The 22,742-nt window shown below is 43.4% G+C and overlaps 1 protein-coding gene across 3 annotated transcripts in view; it reads left to right on the top strand.

Moving 5' to 3' along the window:
• The window catches only part of APLP2 (amyloid beta precursor like protein 2), a 1,432,335-nt gene that overhangs the window by 924,087 nt on the left and 485,506 nt on the right, over nt 1–22,742 (top strand). For all 3 annotated transcript variants that reach the window (XM_044081082.1, XM_044081081.1, XM_044081080.1), the window contains one exon: nt 16,603–16,776. In XM_044081082.1, the coding sequence (XP_043937017.1) occupies nt 16,603–16,776 (174 nt within the window). The remainder of the gene's footprint in view (nt 1–16,602; nt 16,777–22,742) is intronic.

The raw sequence follows: 22,742 nt of genomic DNA, 5'->3' as shown, positions 1-22,742 counted from the left end.
ATAAAAGGAAAAAGCTTCTTGCCCATAAAAAGAAATATAATTCAGCAAATACCAAAAACTTTCTTACTATGGCTAATGAAAAATGTTGGACCCTGATTAAATTAGTCTAGGCTAGAATCAAAGTAAAAATGGCCACACAAGCAAAAGACAGTCACAAAGCTCATTTCAGAAAGCTTAGAAATGCTCAAAATTGCACTTAGGTGATGGTGTATGATTTGATGTACTCTACCATCAGGAAGCCTAGCCAGTCTACTTGTGTATAAATACAGCTCTAACCTCATCCCTTACCCTGCCATCCTCCCTCTTGCCCAGACAGCAGTGTCTGCACCTCCCTAGTATATTTAGTAGGAGCAAATCCTCAAGGGCACAATCCAGTGCCAAGAACACTGCTTATATGTGGCCAATTAACATAACATGAGGAACTGCCAAATCCTCTACAGATGCTTTTCAATATTAGCTTCCAAAGAGTTTGTACCAAGTGAATGGAGGGCTTGCAGCAGTCATCCCCTTAAAGGTGGGTGTCAGCTGATCAGGGCAGCTATAGATCATAAGCCTGACAAGCCTCTTCTGCGAGGCTATGGAATTAAAAACAAGACTTAGGCAACCTACAAACTGTCAACTTAACCCAGTTGTTTTGCCAGATGCAGATCTAGCCTACTTGGGGGTCTATATTATGTTGTCGAAATGGCATTACAGCGAATGCCGTTTCGATGACATATATAAAGAGCAAAATACCAAAACCGCGAAAGCTCACGTCAGTGATTTGTTTTCCTAGGGAAAAAAAATCGCTTGACCATCACTGTGACATTGCCCTTTACCCCACTGTAGTGTGATCTCTGAGTTGTTATATTTAGTTGGGGGGGGCACCCCCCCACACACACATTGTGGGGGTATGGGGGGTGAAGCCCCCCACTTTGAAATTTTTAACTGGTGGTTGTCTTTTTGGTATTTCGCTCTGTGTCGTCGAGCCGGCAATCGCTGTAATGCCATTTCTACAACATAAAGTAGACCCCTTACTTAACCTGGTCGACATCTTCAAAAAGTTCACCAAAGCAATAGATGAAGGGGGAAAAAAAACTGTTCACATTGCATACATTGACCTCAGAATGACATTCAACACCATCCCCTATTCAGGCATAGTTAATAAACTTCTCCAGCTAAATCTAGCTCCCTGTTTAACTCATTGAGTAGCAAACTGGCTCACATGTAGAACCCAGAATTTTAGGTTGGGTGGCTTGCTATTCCTCATCCAAGAGACGTGTGACTAGCAGAGTACTCCAGGTGCTGTGTTCTCAGGCCATTCCTTTTGGGTATCTACTTCTCAGAGGTAAAGTTAAATGTTGAGGGCTTATGTCTAACTATGTTTGCCGACAACTGTAAACTTGATGCCATTGTGAACTCTGCAGAATACACCTAGGATCCTTCCGGAAGGCCTGTCACAAACAAAATAGCTATTGTCAAAACCATGGCCAAAAACGATATGCTAAAAATGCGTGATTCGAACAAGAAAAATCCATGTTATCCCTTGAAGTCTCAAAATTTAGAATGCAACCTATACTGGGTCAGAAACAATACAAGCAGAAACTTTGTAGTGTGGAGGGTATGAAGTTCACTCCTTTAATTGTTATATACACCTAGTTTACTAATAAAAAGCTACTTTTAAAATACGTACTACAAAATAATAAAATAGTAGTTAGTCCACACTTGAGTTATTGAAACACAAACAAGCGATCCTAGTTGACTATAATGAAAAGCATTAAAGAAATTCATTATTTATAATCAGGTGGAGCAAGGGAGTGGTTACAGAGGATGGATTTGTTAAGAACGATAAAGGCATTAAACTCATTCCTTTTAACAAAGTTCCCCTTCCCCTTAATACTGTAGTGTAAACCAAGGCTGTGCTTCCTTAGAACTGAAACTAAAAAGGTAGAGACAAATTAAAATATATAAGAACAGTTTATTAAGGCTAATTTACTAATCCAAACTATTAATTAAGAAACCAATTCACTAACAAAATGAATAATTAACAGTAAGTTGTACCACTTCGCACCCTCCATACTGCAAAGTTTCTGCTTGGTTTGTTGGAGTGCATAATTGTATCCTTCGGCAAGCAGGCTTTCCCCTGCATCAGTCCTGTTGGCAACAAGAGTTTTCATAGAGTGCTAAATGGTTATCTCATCTAGGGTTGTTCAAGACTTCTGCAAAATACAAGGGTCTTGGTGCTAAACTAGCAAGGCTAGAAACTTGTTAAGAATGCATGTCTAGGCCGTTTAAGACCCTCGTATACTGAAAGCCTAGTGTAAGTGCCTATGAACTTAATTGTGTCTTGCCATTTGGCTTATCCACTTCACCCATAGTATTCACCAAGTGTCTCAGTTAGCCCCTTTTGCAGAACCAAGGAAGAAGTCTATATTTACCAATACTTGGATGACAGCCTTATCAGGCCAGATCACCAGTAGAACTTTTAAGAGCCATGTACATCACCATGGATTGCTTTCAGAAGGTAGGCTTCAACCTCAGTTTCACAAAAGTCAACTTGCTGTTAGCACTATGACTACTTTCGTGGGGCGAACCTTGACTTGGTCCAACAGAAAGCTTTTCTAGCAGAGCACACATTTTTATTCCTTTCTCAGTAGCTCTTGAATTTATGCAGTGAACAGACCATAACTGCAAGAGAATTGTTGAGGCTCCTGGGATTAATGGCTTTTTGCATCCTAATGGTCCCATTAGCTAAATTGCGCTTGAGTAAACTTCAGTGGTTCCTGAAAAATTGTTACTTCCAGCACTAGCACTCCCTGAAGGCAGAAATCCATCTCGAAAAAATAAATTCTGTGGTGAGAGGAGTGTGCCAAAGCCATCTCAGGAGCATCTTTCTAACTCCCAAAGACTTGTTGAAGCCCTAGTCAGACGGCTTGGACCTGGCTTGGGGAGCACACCTGGGACATCTGAGTCCAAGGGAGTTGAGAAAGGCAGCTACTAGCACAGCACAGCAATATAAAGATGATGGTGGCAGTTATTCTGGCATTAAGAACATTCCAAGAAAGGTTAGTTCCAGAACTATTAAAGACACTAGCAGACATTGCAGTGACGTGGTGTATAAACAGGAAGGAGCTCTTTCTTACAGCCTATTCAGATTAGTAGTGGAACTGTGGCTAGTGGCTCAACAGTCAGGACTCGCTGCCATAGCTTCATATTTACTGGGTCAAGACAACCTACTGGCAGACAGGTGTGAGTAGATCACTCCTGGCCACCAATGAGTGGATATTGAGAACTTTTCTTAGACTTTACAGATGAAGTGCAATGTGCCAGAAAGACCTTCTTTCTTCCCCAGAAAATGGGCAGATAAGCAACTTTTGTTCAAGGACTGTCCAGAGAGAAGTGGGGAATGGATATGTTCCCCTTCAACTGGACATATATCTTTCTCTATGCCTTTATGCCTGTACCCCTTATATCGAGGGTATTGCAGAAAGTGAGGGCAGACAGACCAAGGGTGATACTGAAGGCTCCTTACCAGCACAGATAGCAGTGGTCCTCCTCCTCCTAACACTCAGCAAAGGGAGAATCATGAAACTGAACTACCTGTTGGATCTTATAAACCAGAGCAATCAGTTTGCAATTCATTACTATCTAAAAACATTCAAATTGACAACTTGGATGATAGATTTTCTGGATGGAATCAGTAACCCTTCTCCGTGGATGTACTGTCTTTACTAACGGAAGCTAGAAAACAGAGTACCAGGAAATCATGTGTTGCAAAATTGGAAAGCTTTTCTGTCTGGTGCAAAGCTAAGGAAATTCTACCCCCCCCCCCCCCAAGCAACTTTGGTATTCTGTTAAAAGTGCACACTTCAGCTATTTCTGCCTGCAGTGTTTCCTCCAACATACTCAACCTCATGCAAATCTTAAGAGGTATTACATCTTATGCCACCCAGGCATGAACCTGCAACCTTCTGAGGCCTAAATTATATGCTGAAAGCACTTTGAGGAGTGCTGTGGACTATGGTTCAAAGTTAGCAATATTACATGGAAAACGGCTCTGCTGCTGGCGCTCGCCTCATCCAGTTACATCTCCAAGCTGCAAGCTCTGATCAAAGAATCCCTCTTCATCTTTCACAGGAGTAGAGTTACTTTGAGAACTAACCCCCTCCTTTTTGCTCATGTTGGTGTTAGACATCATCTTAAACCAAGCTATTAATTTCCCTGTATTCTTTCCTAATCCACAAAACAAAGGAGGGAGAATTCTTCACTCTTTAAGATGTACACAACCAGCTAAGATTTTACTTGCACAGATCAAAATTCCCAAAAAGATTTGACCAGCTGTTGATGGCTTTACAGAAGGAAGGTAAACAAGATCAGTGAAAAAATAGACCATTTCAGTATGGATGGCCAACTGTATTGCTTGTTAATACTCTCACCATGGAGAGCAGATTCCTGGAAGAGTCAGAGCTTACTCGAGTAAAAGCTACCAGCACACCATTTTTGAAATGGTATCCTACAACAGACCTTCCTAGAAAGTTACTTGGCCCTTTGTACACAACTCAACAAACACTACCATCTTGGTGCCATATCTAGAGCTAGAGCTGGGCTCACCTGTGTCATTCTGCTGAACCTGGTGTTTCTTGCCTAGGCCTCTCTATCCTCCCCAATTAAAAAAAAAAAAAAAAAAAAGCAGCTTTGGGAATCTTCTCAAAAGGTAGTATTCAACACTGACTAATACGAATATAGTACATTTGTATAGATAGCTTAATCTTAATTGTAGGTGTTCTGGTAGGTCATTGTTGCAGTATGCTTTCCTTCCCTCCTACCCCTCTTGTCTTCCCCCGGGTTGGAGTGGGTTTCCTACCTGTTCATCACCCCTCCTCTACTCACTGCTCCTTTAGGTCAGGGCCTCCAGCTGTCAGGAGGGTTAGGGGACATAAAATGCCTTGCCTGAGGAATATTGGACTGCATTACCTTGAACAAGAAAGAAATGAAGATGACGAACATTTATACCACAGACGTACGCCTTTGGACAGCGAAGGACATCTGCTGGTTGGGGGATGTGTCAAGGCTTACTACTGCAGCACTGACCTACACAGTTGTACTTTATAATGTTAATGCTTTTTCTATTTGATTTAGTTGGTGGAGCTCTTGTGGTTTCTTATTCTGGTGCACAGATTCACTAAATCAGTGACCATTTTGTATACATTATGAATGCAGCCATTCACAGGTCAGGGGCTGTGTACCATTGCTCATATATGCTTATGGGCAGTTTTTGCCAGTCTTGGTTGTACTCCAGGAGGTGCACAAGCCATACAGTTCTGTGAAGATAGGCATCTTAATTTGCCGTTATCGGCACCTGACATAGCTGTACTGAAGTTCAGGATCGGTCATTATTCCTGTCACAAACCACAAATATGTATGTATATATATATATATATATATATATATATATATATATATATATATATATATATATATACATACATTTTTTTATGATATGTTGTCAGGAAGTCAGCTGTGACTGCAGTTACTGTCAACAGGCATGCTTGAATGACAGCTGTACTGTCTTCATACAGCATAAAACAACTTTGATTCCCAAACTCTGTTTTTGTCAGTATCTGTCTTAATTTTGTAATACATAATCCTTCTTTCAGACTTGTTAATTTTCCAAGAGGTCACAAGTTTGAAGTAGCTCCCTTGAAGCTTCATGGAGAAAATGAAGTTTTAAAACATGCACAGATTTCTTAAGCATAAATACCTTCTTAAAGCAAAGCAAAAAACACTTTCTTCATTGTGCTGCAGCATCACTTTGAAAGATGGTTCTAATGTCAGTTTTCACTAGTTCCCTTTTTCACATTCTGTTTGGTGTCTGGTTGGACCTTGGTAGTTATGTTTAGTTATCACTGCATCTAGAATGTTTTTTATAAGACTTGTTTCTGTTGACATCAAACAAATGTCTAAAGATGTTTCAAATTACAATATTTGGCTAAACGTCTTGTTTATATTTCAAGGGTACCCCGACATGCTGGTCCATTATGTAGTCATGGATGTTCGTTTCAGATGTCTTTGAGAATTTTCATCTTAATTTAAGATGTTCGTTTCAGATGTCTTTGAGAATTTTCATCTGAATTTAGGGGGTTTTCTGCAATGCCAACAGCTGGTATTTCATCTCAAGATAGCACACACAAAAAAGAATTCTAAGCTTGTTTCCTGCCTTTCCTGTAAGTCGCCTAATCCAGATACTGATTTGCTGTATCCAGGACTGTTTGTAAGCTTCTGAGCCCCCAAGCCTTTCTGTCTTGGAGGGAAGCCTTCTAGCTTAATTTTGTTTCTTAGAACTAGCCAGTTTTTATTAGTTTCAGCACTCAAATCTGTTTCTTTGAGCTCAGCACTTGTAAGCACTAAGTAAGCTACAAATTGCTACAGCACTCAGCTTTCCTCACTTGTCTAGAGGAAAACAGTTTTTAGTACTTGATAAATAAGCACCTATCCAGGCATGTCCAAGGGTCAGCTCCCGGTGTTTTCTCTTGTCTACCTGATGAATCTGGGCATCTTTGGGTAATGCAGCAATTGCCTCATGTACACAAACAACCCTCTCCTCCTACCACCCACCACTGCAACCTGTGAAAGATGCACTTATGTAGACATACTGGAAGAAAAGCTCTCTCCACCCAAGACTGGACTAGACCGTCAAGAGGAGAAGGTAAACACTTGCACCACACCACACTCATCACATAGTCCCTCAAAACCTACACCACCAAAATACACACACACAAAACGCACACCTAAATTCTCAGAGGCTCTCAATAAAAATCTACCCAAGCAACAGGGACCTCCAAAGCAGAAACGCAGGCAACCTCCACCCCCCCAACACAACCCAAATGACACACAGCCCACAAACTGTGTGCCACTCAATCACAGCCCATGAGGCATAACAATGTACCCAACATTCTAGTCATAGGTGACTTTATAGTCAGGTACACTGATGTTCCACTCACCAGGCTAAACAAGGAGAATGTTACTGCCTGCTGCCTGTCAGGTGCCAGGATCCGCCACATAACGCACGCACTCGGGTCACTGACAACAAGTACAAATACGACTCTGTCATTGTCCATGTTGATGTGAATGACCTTAGACGTACCTCCCTGGACTACATGGAGAGACCTGGAGGAGCTGTCCGATCTTGTAGCCCAGGCAGGTGTGACCCTAACCCTGAGTAGCATCCTGCCATCACCCAGAATGATACCACATGTATAAGGACAAAATGATTGACTTCAACAATTGGCTAAGCTTCTGGTGTCATTCTAAGAGGATCCAGTATCTGTCTGCCTGGAATAACATGATAGACAAACCATGATGCTTTGCCAGAGATGGCCTGCACCTGTCGCACTTGGGATTACAGATACTGGCTAAGGCTCTTGCCACCCCTATAGTGCCTTTTTTAGGCAAGGTTCAAATAACAAATTCATCACCATAACAGGTACAAGCAAGCAGAATCTGCGGGTAATGCTACTCAATGCTAGAAGTCTAAACCTCAAAATGCACTCACTCGAGGCATTCCTTAAAATGGACAACATCGACATCTGTGCAGTGACAGAGACCTAGTTCAAGGCACCAGAGAGCACCCCTGCATTACCAGGCTATAATTCATACTACACCTTTCGGCCACCTAACCTGGACTGAAACACTAAAGATGGAGGCGTGTCCATATTCATTAAGGATATCCACACCTCCAGGCTAGTTGCTCTGCATAATGCATTTGAGATTATCCAAGTGCAACTAACTCTGGGCAAGACCGCAGTCCAAATTGTAGCTTGCTACAGATCCCCCACCATGCCCCAGGATTCCCACTCCTCATTTTTTGATGCACTGGAAAATATTAGGTTACAACCTAACACCCTAATAATGGGCAATTTCAACTACCCCACCATTAACTGGGAAGACTACTCATGTACTAACTCCTCTGCTAAACATTTTAAGGAATTCATCAATTTCAGTGCCTTGTATCAACTTATCCATACCCCCACCAGGGGCAGCAATATCCTAGACCTGGTCATTACCAGCATGGGCAACCGGTGTTCCACACCAGAGGTCAATTCCTTGGTCAGATCAGACCATAAGCTAATCACCCTGGACATCCACATCCCACCGTAAAAAATTTCTCCAAAGCCAACTTCATGCTTCTTAAGACAGAAGTGGCAAACTTCACGACACCCATGCTGGCGGACAGTAGAGGTATGGCTGCTGAATCCTACACAAATGCACTTTATAAGTACTTACCCGAGTGCATGGATCGTGCAATCCCTAACCGAACGAAGATACTATCCTCCAAAAAAAAGGAAGCCAATCTGGTGGTCCCCTGCCATAAACAAGCTCTACAACAGAAGAAAGAAACTGTTGCAAAAGAGAGTAAATTCCCATGATTAGATCAACTCCCTGGTCAGCCTCAGAAGCTGAGATACCTCATAAAATCCTCCAAAGCTAGTTAAAAAACAAAATCACCACTGATTCTAAAGGTGATCACAAAACATTCTATAGCTATGTCAAGAATCTCAATGGCAACACTCGGATCTGCTCTGAGTTGCAGCACAATAGCACTAAATATACAGAACCAACTGATATTGCCAGCATCCTGGCAGATAGGTTCAGCTCTAACTTTACCCCCCCTCTCATCTCCTAAAGGGCCCATCTCTGTACCAGAAGAATGCAAAGCTCCTGTAGTGTCACCTGCACAGGTAAAAAAAAAATTCTCCAAAGCCAAGAACACAGAATCCATGGGACCTGACAACAATCCCAGGCTGCGTTCTACACTAACTACAGAATTAACTGCCACCCCACCCAAGTACTATGTTCAGTCATAGCCTCACTTCAGGCTTTGTGCCCACTGAGTGGCGCACAACAACAGATGTTCATCGTGTTACCCTGCTGCAGTCATCACACTTGGGTTATCCTGCCGTCGGGCGGTTCCGCAGTTGGCCTGAGTTCCAAAGTCTTGGTCCGGTGTCAGTTGCTGTCGCTTCTTCCCTGACGTCAGTGTGCCAGGGGGTATATGAGGCATCCGACGCCATTTTCTTCAGTCTTTCTTGCCGTGCAGTGCCCGAAGCAGAAGCAGTTCGCAAGTGCCGGTCGGCCGACACCTGAGATTTTCATATCGAATTTCAGTCCGAAGTCTTCAATAAAGCTAAGTACCCCATTGGGGAACCTTTTATTGCCTCAGTCCGATGTCAGAAAAAGTTAACAATTGCATTTCTTGTGGGAAGCAAATGCCTCATAAGGACTTCCATTCTTATTGTATTCCTTGCCTAGGCCCAGACCACGACATCACAGGTTGTCGGTTTTGTGCTAGGTTTAGTAAACGAACTATCAAATGCCGTTTTGATTTCGCAAAACATTACTTTGGTAGGAAATTTAATTATATCATGCCGTCGGAGCAGCGACGACCGGCATGCATAAAAAACGCAAGGATAAGGACAGGCAGCCTAGAAACAAGCCAGACTCCGAGGCCTCTGCTGGGCCTGTCGCCGGTTCTCCGGTTTTCAGTGAGGCGCCTACGCAGCCCCTGACGACCGCAGAATTGGAACCCCAGACAGCTGCAGATTCTCAAGCGGAGTGCACTAGGCCGTCGCAGCCATCTTCATTAGGCCCTTCCGATACCGGAGCAGAAGGAGATCCTGTGCAGTAGAAACACCCTCGTTTGCAGAAGGTGTCTTCAGACCGACTACACTCACCATTAATTGTTATGCTAAGCTTAAAACTCCATTAAAACCAAAAAAGGCTGTACATCAGTCTACAGTTCAAGGCCCCATGCCTAAGAAACAGATGCTTAAGATGGCTGAAGATTTGATTACCCTAATCAGGGGTTCCCATCCCCCTCCAGATAAAAGACCAAGACAAGAGGAGGATTATGCTTCCTCTGACCAGGTTTCAATTACCTCAGATTCTTCTGAGGAACAGGATTACACTTTTCCCCCTTATGAAGACTCTATTCCCTCAGCATCTTCCCCTGAAGACTACTCCTTTGGGGAAACTGTACATACCATGAGGGAACATTTCCACTGGGAAGGCCAGGACTACTATGATTCTAAGAAAGGGCTCCGAGAGTTCCTTTTACTACCCCAGCACAGACCACTTGCTATCCCTCCAGTTTTAGACATTGTGGATGATGTTTACTGGGAGTCTAGTCTAAATCCAGACTCTCTACCTCCTGCTTCAGCCAAACCAGACAGGTACTACAGAGTACCTGACTCACACAAATTCCTTTATAAAAGCCCTGTGGCTGACCCAGAAACAATTTCCCAGGGTCCCAAAGGGGCTAAAGCTTCTATGGCTAAAAATCCTGTGCCTTCTGAAAGGGATTCCAGAGCCCTAGATAGATGGGGAAAGAAGATATACACATCAGCTACTCTGGCTATGAGAGCATTAAATTGTCAGTTTCACATGCTGAGATATCAGCAATTCCTAATGTCTCAATTAAAACAAAAAATGAGCACACATTCTGAACAGTCTGAATTCAAGGAAATGCAGGATCTGTTGCATGCAGCTGAACAGGTGGGCAAACATAATTTACAATGTGGATTTGATTCATTGGAAGCTTCCTGTAGAGCAGCTGTTACTGGGTCTGTCATACGTAGACATGCTTGGTTAAAAGAACAAACCCTGCCTGATCATGTTACAGCAAAATTATTGGATGTACCTTTACTGCAGGATGTATTATTTGGTGTCAAAGCAGAAGAGGTTTTAAAGAAAATGGAGGATAAGGCAAAGTCTATGCAGACGGTCAAAGATTTTTTTACAGGTACAACCCCTCATTTCAGCAGAAATTGGCCAACAAAAAATTGGTCCTTTCCAGCTTCTGACAGATCACAGAGGGGCAAATACAGACGCCCAAGGGGCAGAGGTCCGTCACAAGGCCCTTACAAACCTCGCCAATGGGGTACTGCTACCCAGAAAGGAGGAGAAGACGGGCCTCAAGCTAGCAGAAGACAAACACAATGACTCAATCTTCAAACTACCAAGCAAATCTCTCTTGGCAGCTCCCTTGGGAGGAAAATTAGCGCACTCTGCAGACAACTGGCACATCATCACAAAAGACAAATGGGTCCTAAACATGGTCTCACAAGGATACAGATTCCACTTTCATACCTTGCCAAGGATAAAAGGAATGCCATACCTGCCACCAAATCAATGGGCAGAGGCACAAAAACAAATTACAGCTTTCATGTCCATGAGAGCCATTCAACAGGTACCTACACAGGAGCAAGGACAAGGATTTTACTCAAGACTCTTTCTAGTCCCAAGAAAAGACAAAGCATGGCGACCTATTCTGGATCTTTCAGTTCTGAACACCTATCTACAAGTACCAAAATTCAAGATGCTAACACTACAGCAGCTTCTTCCCATGCTGGGCAAGAATGCTTGGCTAGTAACGCTGGACCTCAAGGAGGCATACTTGCATGTCCCTATCAGACAAAATTACGGAAGATACCTCCGCTTCACTGCAGGTTCAACCCATTATCAATTCTTTGCACTGCCCTTTGGCTTATTTACTGCGCCCAGGGTCTTCACAAAATGCCTGGCACCAGTAATTGCATACTGCAGACAAAAAGGAATTCAAATATACTCATACCTGGACGACTGCTTTATTCAAGCAGAAAACAAGTACATTCTTTTAAAGCATCTGGCGTTTGTCAAATACCTTCTATGTTGCCTAGGGTACACACTAAACGAAAAGAAATCAAAACTAGTGCCCTCACAAAACATAATATTCCTGGGTGCCAGCTTGAATACAACGGCCCAGATGGCTTATCTCACGCCAGACAAGCAACAACAGCTGACTCAGTACTTCAAAATAATGGCAACAAAGACCCACCTCCCTGCAAGAAAAATTCTGCAGGCCTTGGGATTCATGGCATCTTGCATACTACTAATACCATTTGCAAAACTGCATATGAGGAAATTACAATGGTACCTGAAAAACGTATGGACTCAGCACAGCCACAGCTTGGAAACAATGATACCACTCATTCCCTGCCTTCAACAGGAGTTTCTATGGTGGGCACAGGCATGTCACCTCAACAAGGGTCAGCCTTTCGCCTTACCCACAGCCAAACAAACTGACAACAGATGCATCGGACTATGCCTGGGGAGCACCCATGGCAGGACAATGCATTCAGGACAAATGGACTACAGATCAAAGGCATCTGCATATCAATCAAAAAGAAATGCTAGCAGTACAGAATGCCCTAACAGCTTTCAAGGACCTCTTACATCCAGGGCAACTATTAATAAAGATGGACAATACCACAGTAATGTGGTATATAAACAAGCAAGGGGGCACACATTCCTACCCTCTATGCAGGCAAGCAATGACCTTGTGGAACACAGCACTGTCTTACCAGGTTCAATTACAAGCACAATTCCTGCCAGGAAAGAAAAACATATTGGCAGACGACCTAAGCAGAAACATCATGGATCCCCACGAGTGGGAACTAGATCCACAAGTATTTGCAATGATAACTCAAAAATGGGGACGCCCAGACAGAGATCTGTTTGCCAGCCCCCAAAACTACCAACTTCATAAATTTTGCACAAGGATATTCCATCCACAAGCTTGGAAAGTGGACGCCCTCTCATTCAGTTGGAAGACATTAACAGTGTATGCCTTTCCTCCACTGCCTCTTCTAGCAAAGATACTGCTGAAAGTCAGATTAGAGAGGCCACAAATGATACTCATTGCACCAGAATGGCCACGCCAGCACTGGTATCCATTGCTAAGGAACATGGCCCACGGCCCACCATGGATTTTACCACAAATTCCTCACCTGCCCACACAGCGAGACAATCAGATTCTACACAGCCAGCTCAAGACTTTAAACCTGGCTGCATGGCAAGTTACCTAAACAACCAGCCAACACCTCTATCCAAAGCTGTTATGGATGTCATTCTGGAGGCCAGGAGGCCCAGCACCATGAAAACCTATTCAGACAAATGGAAAAGATTTTGCGCCTGGAACCAGGCTAAAGGTCAAAATCCCCTTGATCCAAACATTCCTCAGATTCTACAATATTTAACTGAGATGTTGCACAAAGGACTTTCCTTTGGATCTATTAAGATCCACGCCTCAGCAATTTCAGCTCATTACAACACGGATCCTCCTTTATTTTCACATCCACTCCTAAGACAGTACCTCAGAGGGGCTAAGAACATAAGATCACCCAGGAGAGCACCAACACCTACTTGGGATCTCAATTTTGTTCTGGAAAAGCTTACACTGCCGCCCTTTGAACCAGCTTTTTCAGCTGATTTAAAATTTCTTTCATGGAAAACTGCCCTGCTACTAGCAATAACTTCAGCTAGAAGAGTCTCAGAGCTACAGGCGCTAATGGCAGTAGAGCCTTTCCTCATTTTTCATCAAGACAGAGTCTCTCTACGAACTAACCCTTCCTTTATGCCAAAGGTGGTATCCTGTGGCTCTAAACCAAACCATTCATTTGCCCACCTTTTTTCCCAAATCCCCAGAACAAAGGAGAAAGACCCCTGCACTCTTTGGACATTCACAGGCAATTATGTTACTACTTGGATAAAACTAAGGCTTTCAGAAAATCTGACCAGCTCTTTGTAGCCTGTGCTGCAGGATCACAAGGAAAAGCTATCTCAAAACAGACCATTCCTAAATGGATAGGGCATTGCATATGTTTCTGCTACACGCATCATGGGAAACTGGTACTTGCTAACATTAGGTCCCACTCCACCAGGGCTACAGCTACATCAGCAGCCTTTCTCAGGGGGGTGCCAACCAAGGATATTCTTGAAGCTGCAACTTGGAGTTCAGTGCACACCTTCACCAAACACAATCACTTATCTCTATATTCTAAGACCAGAGCTGGTTTTGCCACTGCAGTTTTGCAGGGCCTACTAGCTTCTTCTAACCCTGTTTAACTCCACCACCCATCTTTAACTTTGGGATTCAACCTAAGTGTGATGACTGCAGCAGGGTAACACGATGAACATAGTACAGTTTTTTACCTACCATAAATTTAGATGTTAGAGTGTTCACCCTGCTGCAGTCCAGGTTACCCTCCCTCCATCCCCTCTGAACTAGCTGGACTTATATTGTTTTATTTTTATATGTACTTTTTTATATAGCTAAGATATATATATATATATATATATATATATATATATATATATATATATATATATATATATATATATATATTGCCTACCTATTGGGGGCACCTGACATCTAGGGCAAGAAAAACTGAAGAAAATGGTGTTGGATGCCTCTTATACCCCTGGCGCACTGACGTCAGGGAAGAAGCGACAGCAACCAACGCCGGACCAAGACTTTGGAACTCGGGCCGACTGTGGGACTGCCTGACGGCAGGATAACCCAAGTGTGATGAGTGCAGCAGGGTGAACGCTCGAACATCTACATTTGTGGTAGGTACAAAACTGTACTTTATCCCACTCCACAAAGGGGGAGCCACCACGGACCCCAGGAACTAGTGCCCCATTAGCCTGATGAACCTGGTCTGCAAGGCCATGGAACGTATCATCATGGAACTTATAAACAATGACATTGGTAATCTCCAAACTCTGGGCAATACCCAGTTCGGGTTTGTAAAAGGCAGATCATGTCTCTTAAACCTGCTGGACTTCATTGAAGCGGTCACCAAAGCCGTAGATGAGGGTAAGGTGGTTCACACAGCCTATCTAGATCTTGCCAAGGCTTTCAACACCATCCCCCACTCTGGAATTATAGATAAACTCACTAAACTAGGTATAAACCCCTATGTCACAAGATGGGTTGCCAAGTGGCTCACTGACTGAGCCCACGCTGTGAAAGTAGCAGACTCCAAATCCAACTTCAGACCAGTAACAAGTGAAGTACCACAGGGTTCAGTCCTGGGTCCTCTCCTCTTTGGTATCTTCTTCTCGGAAGTACAGGCTAACACAGAAGGTCTTTGGTTAATGAAGTTCGCAGGTGACTGCAAACTAGGAGCCATAATCAAAACTCCTAAACAATGTGGACATCCTACAAAAGGCCTCACTGAGACAGATGCCTGGTGTCAAAGCCATGGCCTCAAGCTCAGTGCCAAAAAGTGCATTGTCATCCCTTTTGGTAAAAATTTTGTACCAGTGAACTACGACATAGGCGGTAGTCTAACACTGAAAGTGTGATGAGAGACCTTGTGACACGTGTGGACAGTAGTCTCTCATTTGATAATCACATCGCCACAGTAGTCAGGAAATCTTTCTACGTGGCGCACCTCGTCACAAAAGGTTTCTCATCCAGGAAAAAAGGTCATTGTTCCCCTCTACTAGTCACTCATTAGACCCATTAATAGAGTACAACGCCCCTTTTGGTATGTACCTCACAAGACATCTACAACAACTGGAAGGCCTCAGAAATACCTTACTAAGAGGATTACTGGCCTCAAACAAGTACCCAAGCAGACCGTCTCAAAAAACTCCAGCTTTACTCTGTCGCATATCGCCTACTCAGAGGCGATTTTTGCCTAACAAACAAAGCTATGTCAGCCTCAGAGCTGTTGGACCTAAACCTTGTCACCGCAATAAACAGAACATGCTGGAGGGATAGATTCCTTTCCCAGAGACTTCCCATACTCTGGGACAAACTGCCTATCTGTATCAAACAAAGCTCTTCATTAGTACTCTTCAAGAAAAATTTTGATGATTGGATGGGAGATAGGAAATTCACACCGGACATTACTTCTGTGGCTCTGCTCGACGGGGGCACAGGAAAATAATTTTCTTGAGTGGCGAAAGCCAGGCTACTGTTTGGCTAGGCTTATATAGGCCCTAGGGCCAATAGCTTAGTACCTACCTATGAACACTGTATAGTGACTGCATGCTTTAGCTAGAATTCTACTCTACCCACTGGTTCATACGTTGATATCACAGTGCCTAGCTGTAAGGGCAAAATGAACTCTGTGCTGCTTATTTTCTCCTTATTACTCATGCTCATCAGATCTTTTTCTCAATCTTAACGTTCTTCATAGGAAAAGTTTTCACATTAGATTCTGGTAAAACATAGTCCTTTGTGTCAGTTTGTGGTTGTCAGATCACCAGCTTTTGAGCCTGTGATTATATCCACGCTTCACATTATTCTTTCAGTGGAATAACCAGAGATGCACAAGGTACTGGTACCTTTACGTAGTGGAGTGTAGGAGCTAATACCAGCAGTATGAAACCAGTACCACCCTTGTGTCACAGGGATTTTTAAGTACCACAGGGAAAAAAGGGCAAAGTGTCACCCAGCACTGTTTGAACTGCTTGATTCTTCTTACTGCTGGATTTATTCTTCTTACTGCTGGATTTCTGATGAGCACTTGATGCAACTGTTGCCTTTATCCCTTTTAGGAGTGTGTTATGGTCTTGAGTTTAAGCTCTTTTTTTGTTTTACATCTTGGTGTACTTAAGAAAACAGTCTATGCAGAACTGATTCTGAGATGTTTGCTGTTTCACTATTACTGTATCTAATTTGTTTTCAGGTATCTATGCCTTCTACTTCTGTACAAACATGTAAGCATGAATGTTTCTTGCACTTGCCTTATCTCTACATGTTTAGATTTATGTGTATTTTTTTTTCTGAAGATGAACTATTTCAGGAACAGCAGGCTGATATGGACCAACTGATGGTTTCAACTTCCGACACTCAAGTTGATGTCAAAATGACCTCTGAGGAGAGTATTGTGAATCCGTTTGCAGACATAAAGCCTTATCGCCCCATCCAAGTGAAAAGCTTCCCACCTTTGCCTGAGCAGGAAGGTAAGTCTTAGTTTTACAGACTAAGAGGGGCTGTACTTGTGCAAGCTGAGCTCAATAAACTGGAATCTGACTGTGTGGTATCGAGGCGAGGAATGGGGTATTCTCAGTATCAGTTTAAACTTAGACAAACTGTAGTCTTTGGTATACTTTTGAAAACTTGTATATTTGCTGTAAAGATCCATGATTGGCAATAACATTTTAGGTAATAGAAAGCTGAGGTCTACCAACTGGATAGTGCATCAGTTGTCATGTCTCTTTACTGTATGTAAAGATTCTGAAGCTCCCTTGTTTTGGTGGAGTTGTTCACGTTTTGTCCATGTGGAGATGTTCAGTCTTCCCGTTTCTAGATCTTAGTGGCTGCTTGGCTTTGAGACATTCTAATGTGCCTTGTTTGGAAAGCTCCCTTATTTGAAGTTTGTGTGAAACACGGGTTCTCCAAGAGTATATGCATAGTAGATGACAAATTTTCTTCTTGAATGGAAATTCTACATTCTGAGTAATAGTGTCTTATTAGCACTTCATTCCAGTTGTTTGTCAGCATTGATGTGCATCAGTGGAGGAATACGAAAGGCAAAAGAGAAGGAACTTAGAGCCCAGTCTTAAGGCTTGGCTGTTCAGCAAAATTACTTCTCCTGTGGTATTTATTGACTTGTCTGCTTTGCCTTCCTTGTCACACATGCATTGAGGATGAGCAACACTTGGGATTTGGTTTTGCTTCCATTCAATCACTAAACTGTTCTTATGCTGTTAACAGTGTGCATGAAGTGTGGCCTCAGCTGCACAGCACACGTCAGGAGGGTGAACTGACTGAGGTAACTGACTTTCTATGCCTTTACTGAATAGTTGGAAATTGGGAAGTAAGGGTTAAGGTAGTTTGTGCATACCCTTTTTACATGTCTGTGGGACATCTGACTTTCCATTCTCTGTATTTGGCTGTAAGAGGCTGCCCTTTTGGTAGAAGATGGATAAACATGTTTAAGAGACCACAGTTCAGGAGCTGCTTTAAATAACCATCTTTAGGCCCTGAGTAAGCTTCTCAAGCCCAAATGCTACTTGTGGCCCGTGGCTCACTGCTGTTCGGTAACTGCTATTAATTTTGGTTAATGTCTCCCCCACCTGCCTTACATATGACAACTGTTGATGTACCTATGGGGATGCTAGCAGGAGGTGGCACTGAACTTCCCTTAGCCGTTAGCTTGATAAGACTGAGGAGTTAATGTTCATTGTGCCAGAAATGGATATGATTACTGCATAGTTTTCATAATGTTACTTATCTGAGGATAACTTCAGCATCTTCAGATCTACTGCAAAGTATTGTGTTGATGTGTTTAAGCACTTATATGGGCGGGCAGGGTAAGACTGAATTCTGGGTTTGGTCTTTGCAGCTTAACAGGTCTTTCACTTTGCCTTGGAATTGTGTGGATTCAGGCCGTACAGAGTAATTCTGTGTTTATATATGCATGTTTAGCAAGAGGTTTCCTACTTCACCTCTATAGCATTTTAAGCTTTTACTTGATCTATCTCTCATTTTACAGCCTCTTTATTTGAGCACTCCTCTGGATAAGTTGCTGTCATTCACCAGCTCAAATGATTGGGAGTGTAGCTGTGGTTTTTAATCTTGCAGCCCAAGATTCCCTATGGAGTTTAGACTTCCAGGACCTTTATTTGAATTTAAAAAAAAAAAAAGGCAAATTTAGAGTCCAGTCATCCCTGAGATTGCAGATTGTTGTACAAGTTTTGGAGCCTGAACTGCAGGTTCCCAGGGAAGAACTTTATAAGTTTAAGCTGTAGGTTTCCAGAAGAGCAAGAGAGACTCAAGTACAAGTCAGCGGCAGGTCTCAACTGCTCAACGCTCCTATTAAGTAGCCCTTAAAAATCTGACTGAAGAGATAATTATTGTTTGAGTAAAAAAAAAGGTTGTGACGTGCATCTCTAATTGCCTTCTGCATACTGATGAAAGTTTGAGGCTATGCTGGATCAGCCCTCATCAACATCATTCTGAGCAGAATGTCCATCTTTGCAATGACGCAAATGCCCCCTTTGCTCGCTGAGCAGTCTGTCTAAATAACAGGTCCACCCCCCCCCCCCCCCGAATGGTCAGTACAAAACACAGTAAAAGAATGACATAAAACTTCATATGGAAAAACTGTGGAATTCTAAGCTCGGATAAGATACTTTGAGCTCTAGTCTTCCTCAGCTAAAGCCATTAGCTTTTCCTGCAGTTTTGAAGGCCCTGAAAGATGATTTTGCTAATGCTCCCTTGAGACCGATTTCCCCAGCCCATGCTCGTATGAAGTCCTGTTTTTGTAAGGTCAAGGACTTCCGCATTCAGATGTATAAAACCTTTTGATGGAGCCAGCTGTGGTGCCCATGGATTAAAGCAAAGGAGCTGCAGTGGCTCCTGCTTGAAGAACAACGTTCTCAACATATCTGAGAGGAAAAGAAATTTCTGCTGTCCTGACCTTTGGCATCCTTAGCTTCCAGACCCACATACTGCTGTACCAGGAACCGATCTCTTGACCCAGTTGAAGGAGAAGGTTGATAGGATAGAAGATAGACGTATAATTTGGCAATTGCTTGACCAGTGCACCCTCTGACCAAGTTGCAAAGCACACCACTAAATGTGGGCATGTCTTGCAGGGCAGCAGCTACAGGGTCAATGTTAGTGACCTAGTTGGCTGAGGATATAGCGCCTGCCCGGCAGTGTAAAAGCCTTAATGCTTCATTGGATAAGGTGCTTCTCCCTGCAGAGAAAGAACTTGAGCAATTGGAGGAGAAATGAAAGATTGTACAGTCTTTAAAGCAACTTTTTCATTCCTTATCTTCTAGACATAATTGAACTTGCATCACAAAAAGCTGTCCAACTTCCCAAAGGTGAAATAAAGGAAAGCAGCTGAAAGGGAAGGCAGCTACAAGAAGAAATGGCAAGCAGACCTTAAAGGGGTGGTTGAGACCACTCAGGGGTGAAACTTAGAATGATTAGTTGTGATTCATCCAAGGGTGTCTCTACCCCTGCCCTTCTACTCCCCAAATCCCACCCTTTTTTCTCTCCTCCTTCCCCAGACATTCACAGCAAAATCTGGAGGGGGGGGGATCACGTAGGACTCTGAAACGGTGGGAAGCCGTAACTCAGGACAAGTAGTGACTTACAATCCTAAAACAGGGATATAGATTACATTTTCTAAACAAGCCAAAGCTGTTTGGTGTCATTTCAGTCCCCAGGAACCAAGTAAACTGGGTCTTCTCCCCACTACAAGAACTTGTCAGAGGAAGACTTAGAGAGAGTACCAGAAAAGGAGTACAGGTTTCTACTCCAGACTGTTTTTAGCTTCAAGAAAAGAAGGAACTTAGAGAGCCATTATTGATTTTTTTAAACCAGACCCATTTCTAAAAGTCCCACCTCCAGAATGTTAATATTGCAAGGCCTTGTACAGCTACTCTTCCCCCCCAAGTCTTGCATTGTTACCCTTGACCGAAATCACTAATGCATAGCCAGGACGGATTGATGTTTCCATAGATTCAAAGCTGGAGTGATCCATTGTCAGGTTACCTCCTTAACTTTTTAGTTTGTTTACTTCACTCATGGTGTTTATGAAGTGATTTGCTTCTTCAAAACAAAGGGCATTCACATCTACCTGCACTTGGATGACTTGACTCTCTCTGGACTGTTAAAATTGCATAGATGGCATGTTAAATCACAACATATTTTATTCAATCAGATATCCCTGAAGGTGGATTTTGCTGTAAAAATTCCACCAGTTGGCAGACGTATCTGATCTGGTATAGGGAGGACCATCTTTGTCAGCATAAATGTTGATGCCATCAGATGTTAAGCAGTTTATCTGAAATTTTCATCCAAGTTTGTCTGATATGGCATTCATCCCTCCCTCCCCTAGCCAAATTGTCACTTTCCACTTATTAGTATTCTACTGCTTTTTCCCCTGGTACAGGTAGCCACTAGGCAACAAACTCTACCTGAAGGGATGATCTCACAGAGGATTGTGGGAATGTTTGAAGGAGCTTTGAAGCACTAGAGTGCTAGCTAATGGCCTCATCAGATGTGAGGCGTGGCCTGGTACCATACTGTCGTATCAGACAGATATGGATGAACAGGATCCGGCATCATGGTAAGTTCATAACTTCCAATGTTAGGTAGTCCAATCTCACCTTCATTTTAACATATGGTTTCGGAGCCAAACCTTGGCTCCGACTCTGCCGATTTACAAGCTGGAAGACTTCTGGTTGGCTCATGGCTATGCAGGTATCCCATGGTGCACCAGTGCAATCCCCAGATCTCTTTTGCCACGTCGACGAGTACAGATGTGCTTCTCTTTGCTCTGGCTAAGTCCTTTTCAAATTCTTTACATTCATAGTGGATATTGCATATTTAGTGTTATCTTATAGGCTTTTGCCTAAGTTGTCCTTGTGGACTTTGTAGTAGTATTAGTATCCTGTGTGCCAGTTAGGCTCTGTTGCGCATTTTGACTATGTAGAGCATTAAGAGAGGAACAAATAAACACCAAAACTAATCAACAGGGGCTGCTGTTGATATATTTGTACAGCTTGGACCCTTTTGGTCTCTGACTGTTAACTTGTCTTTGGCGGGGATCTGCTAAGGTGATATAGAATTGCTGTTGCTAGTTTCTGCCTTTTAGTAGGTTACAGAAAAATTTGTATTTTTGACATCTCAAAGTTTTTCCTGTGTGACTGAACCTCTGTGTGTGTCTGTGTTAAATACTTGGTCTGTTTAAGTTAGAAGACCTAGTTTCTGTTACACCGGGCTAGAGGACCTAGTCCTCGTGTAACTGTTCTGCAGGGTTAGGCCTGTTTTAATTAGAGGACCTAGTCCTCATTTATTCTCTCTCTTCCAGTCTCCCCTCTGGTTTTGCGTGTGTGTGTCTGCAATGTCTAAGGATAGCAAGGAGCATAAACCCTCTGGGTTCAAAAAATACATGAAATGCTCCCAGAAGATGTCGTCATCGGATGGTCACAGTAGCTGTCTCTACTGTTTGGGGGCCATCCACTTGCAAGAGTCATGCTTTTTCTGTCATGCCTTCTCTCCTAGAGGTTTACAGGAGAGAAAGAACAAACTGATACTCAAAGGTCTCTTGAAACCAGCTGTTGAGGAAGCTTTATCTAGTTCGTCGCCTTCCTCCAAGTCCACTAAATCCAGATAGGAGTCAAAATCAGAATCTTCAAAAAGGCCTTCTCCGGCACCGGCTGGTGTCGAGGAGCTGCCTGCCAAATTACCAAAATCTGCCTCCTCGGTCTTCGGAGCCGAAGGGGAGCATCTTGGTATCAGAGTCTGTCACAGGTGCTGAGGTGCCGACTTCTGAACCATTGGAAGTAGCAGTCTACTGTACTGTTCGGAGCCGGTCTGTAGAATCCCTACCGGTCTCCTTGCTAATCTAGTCTCCAGTGCCTCCTAGGTCGAGATCCCCTACTTTATCTTCCAGGAGCCTTTCGGAAGAAGATGTGGAGAGAGGGTAGTACTGAGACTCTTGAAGTAGTCTGCTCTGCCTAAATTTTTATTGGCTCCGACCCAGTCGGTTCCGGAGCCACTCGATCCAGTTTTGCCCTCGTCTGTTATCCCTTCTCCAAGCTTTGTTGGCCTTTCGGAGTTGGGGTGCTTGTTACCAGTGGAGGAACTCTCTGTTCCTGCTCGCCTTGCTGCTGCATTGGAGCAGAGGTCGGCTCCGATACGCTCGGCTCAGTCAGTCGTGTCGAGGGACCAAAGCTCTTCTGTTGGCGCCGATGGGGAGGGGTTGGAATCTATCTTTGGTAACGAGCCTTCCTCTTGGTACGTCCACCAGGGTGAGCTTCGGCCCAGCATCTATCTTGGAGCTGATGGCTCTGGCACCAACCTTTGTCTCTTCGGAGCAGGGGAGGTCTTTGGAGCTGGAGAGGTCTGCTTTCGAGGTGATGAGGAGTGTGCTGTCTCAGCCTACAGCCCCTGCCAGTGGTAC

Source organism: Protopterus annectens, chromosome 8.part0, assembly GCF_019279795.1.
Source record: "Protopterus annectens isolate FY-2018-M chromosome 8.part0, PAN1.0, whole genome shotgun sequence".
Taxonomy (NCBI): domain Eukaryota; kingdom Metazoa; phylum Chordata; order Ceratodontiformes; family Protopteridae; genus Protopterus; species Protopterus annectens.
The sequence above is the reverse complement of the archived record's forward strand: the minus strand, read 5'-3'. Positions and strand labels throughout refer to the sequence as shown.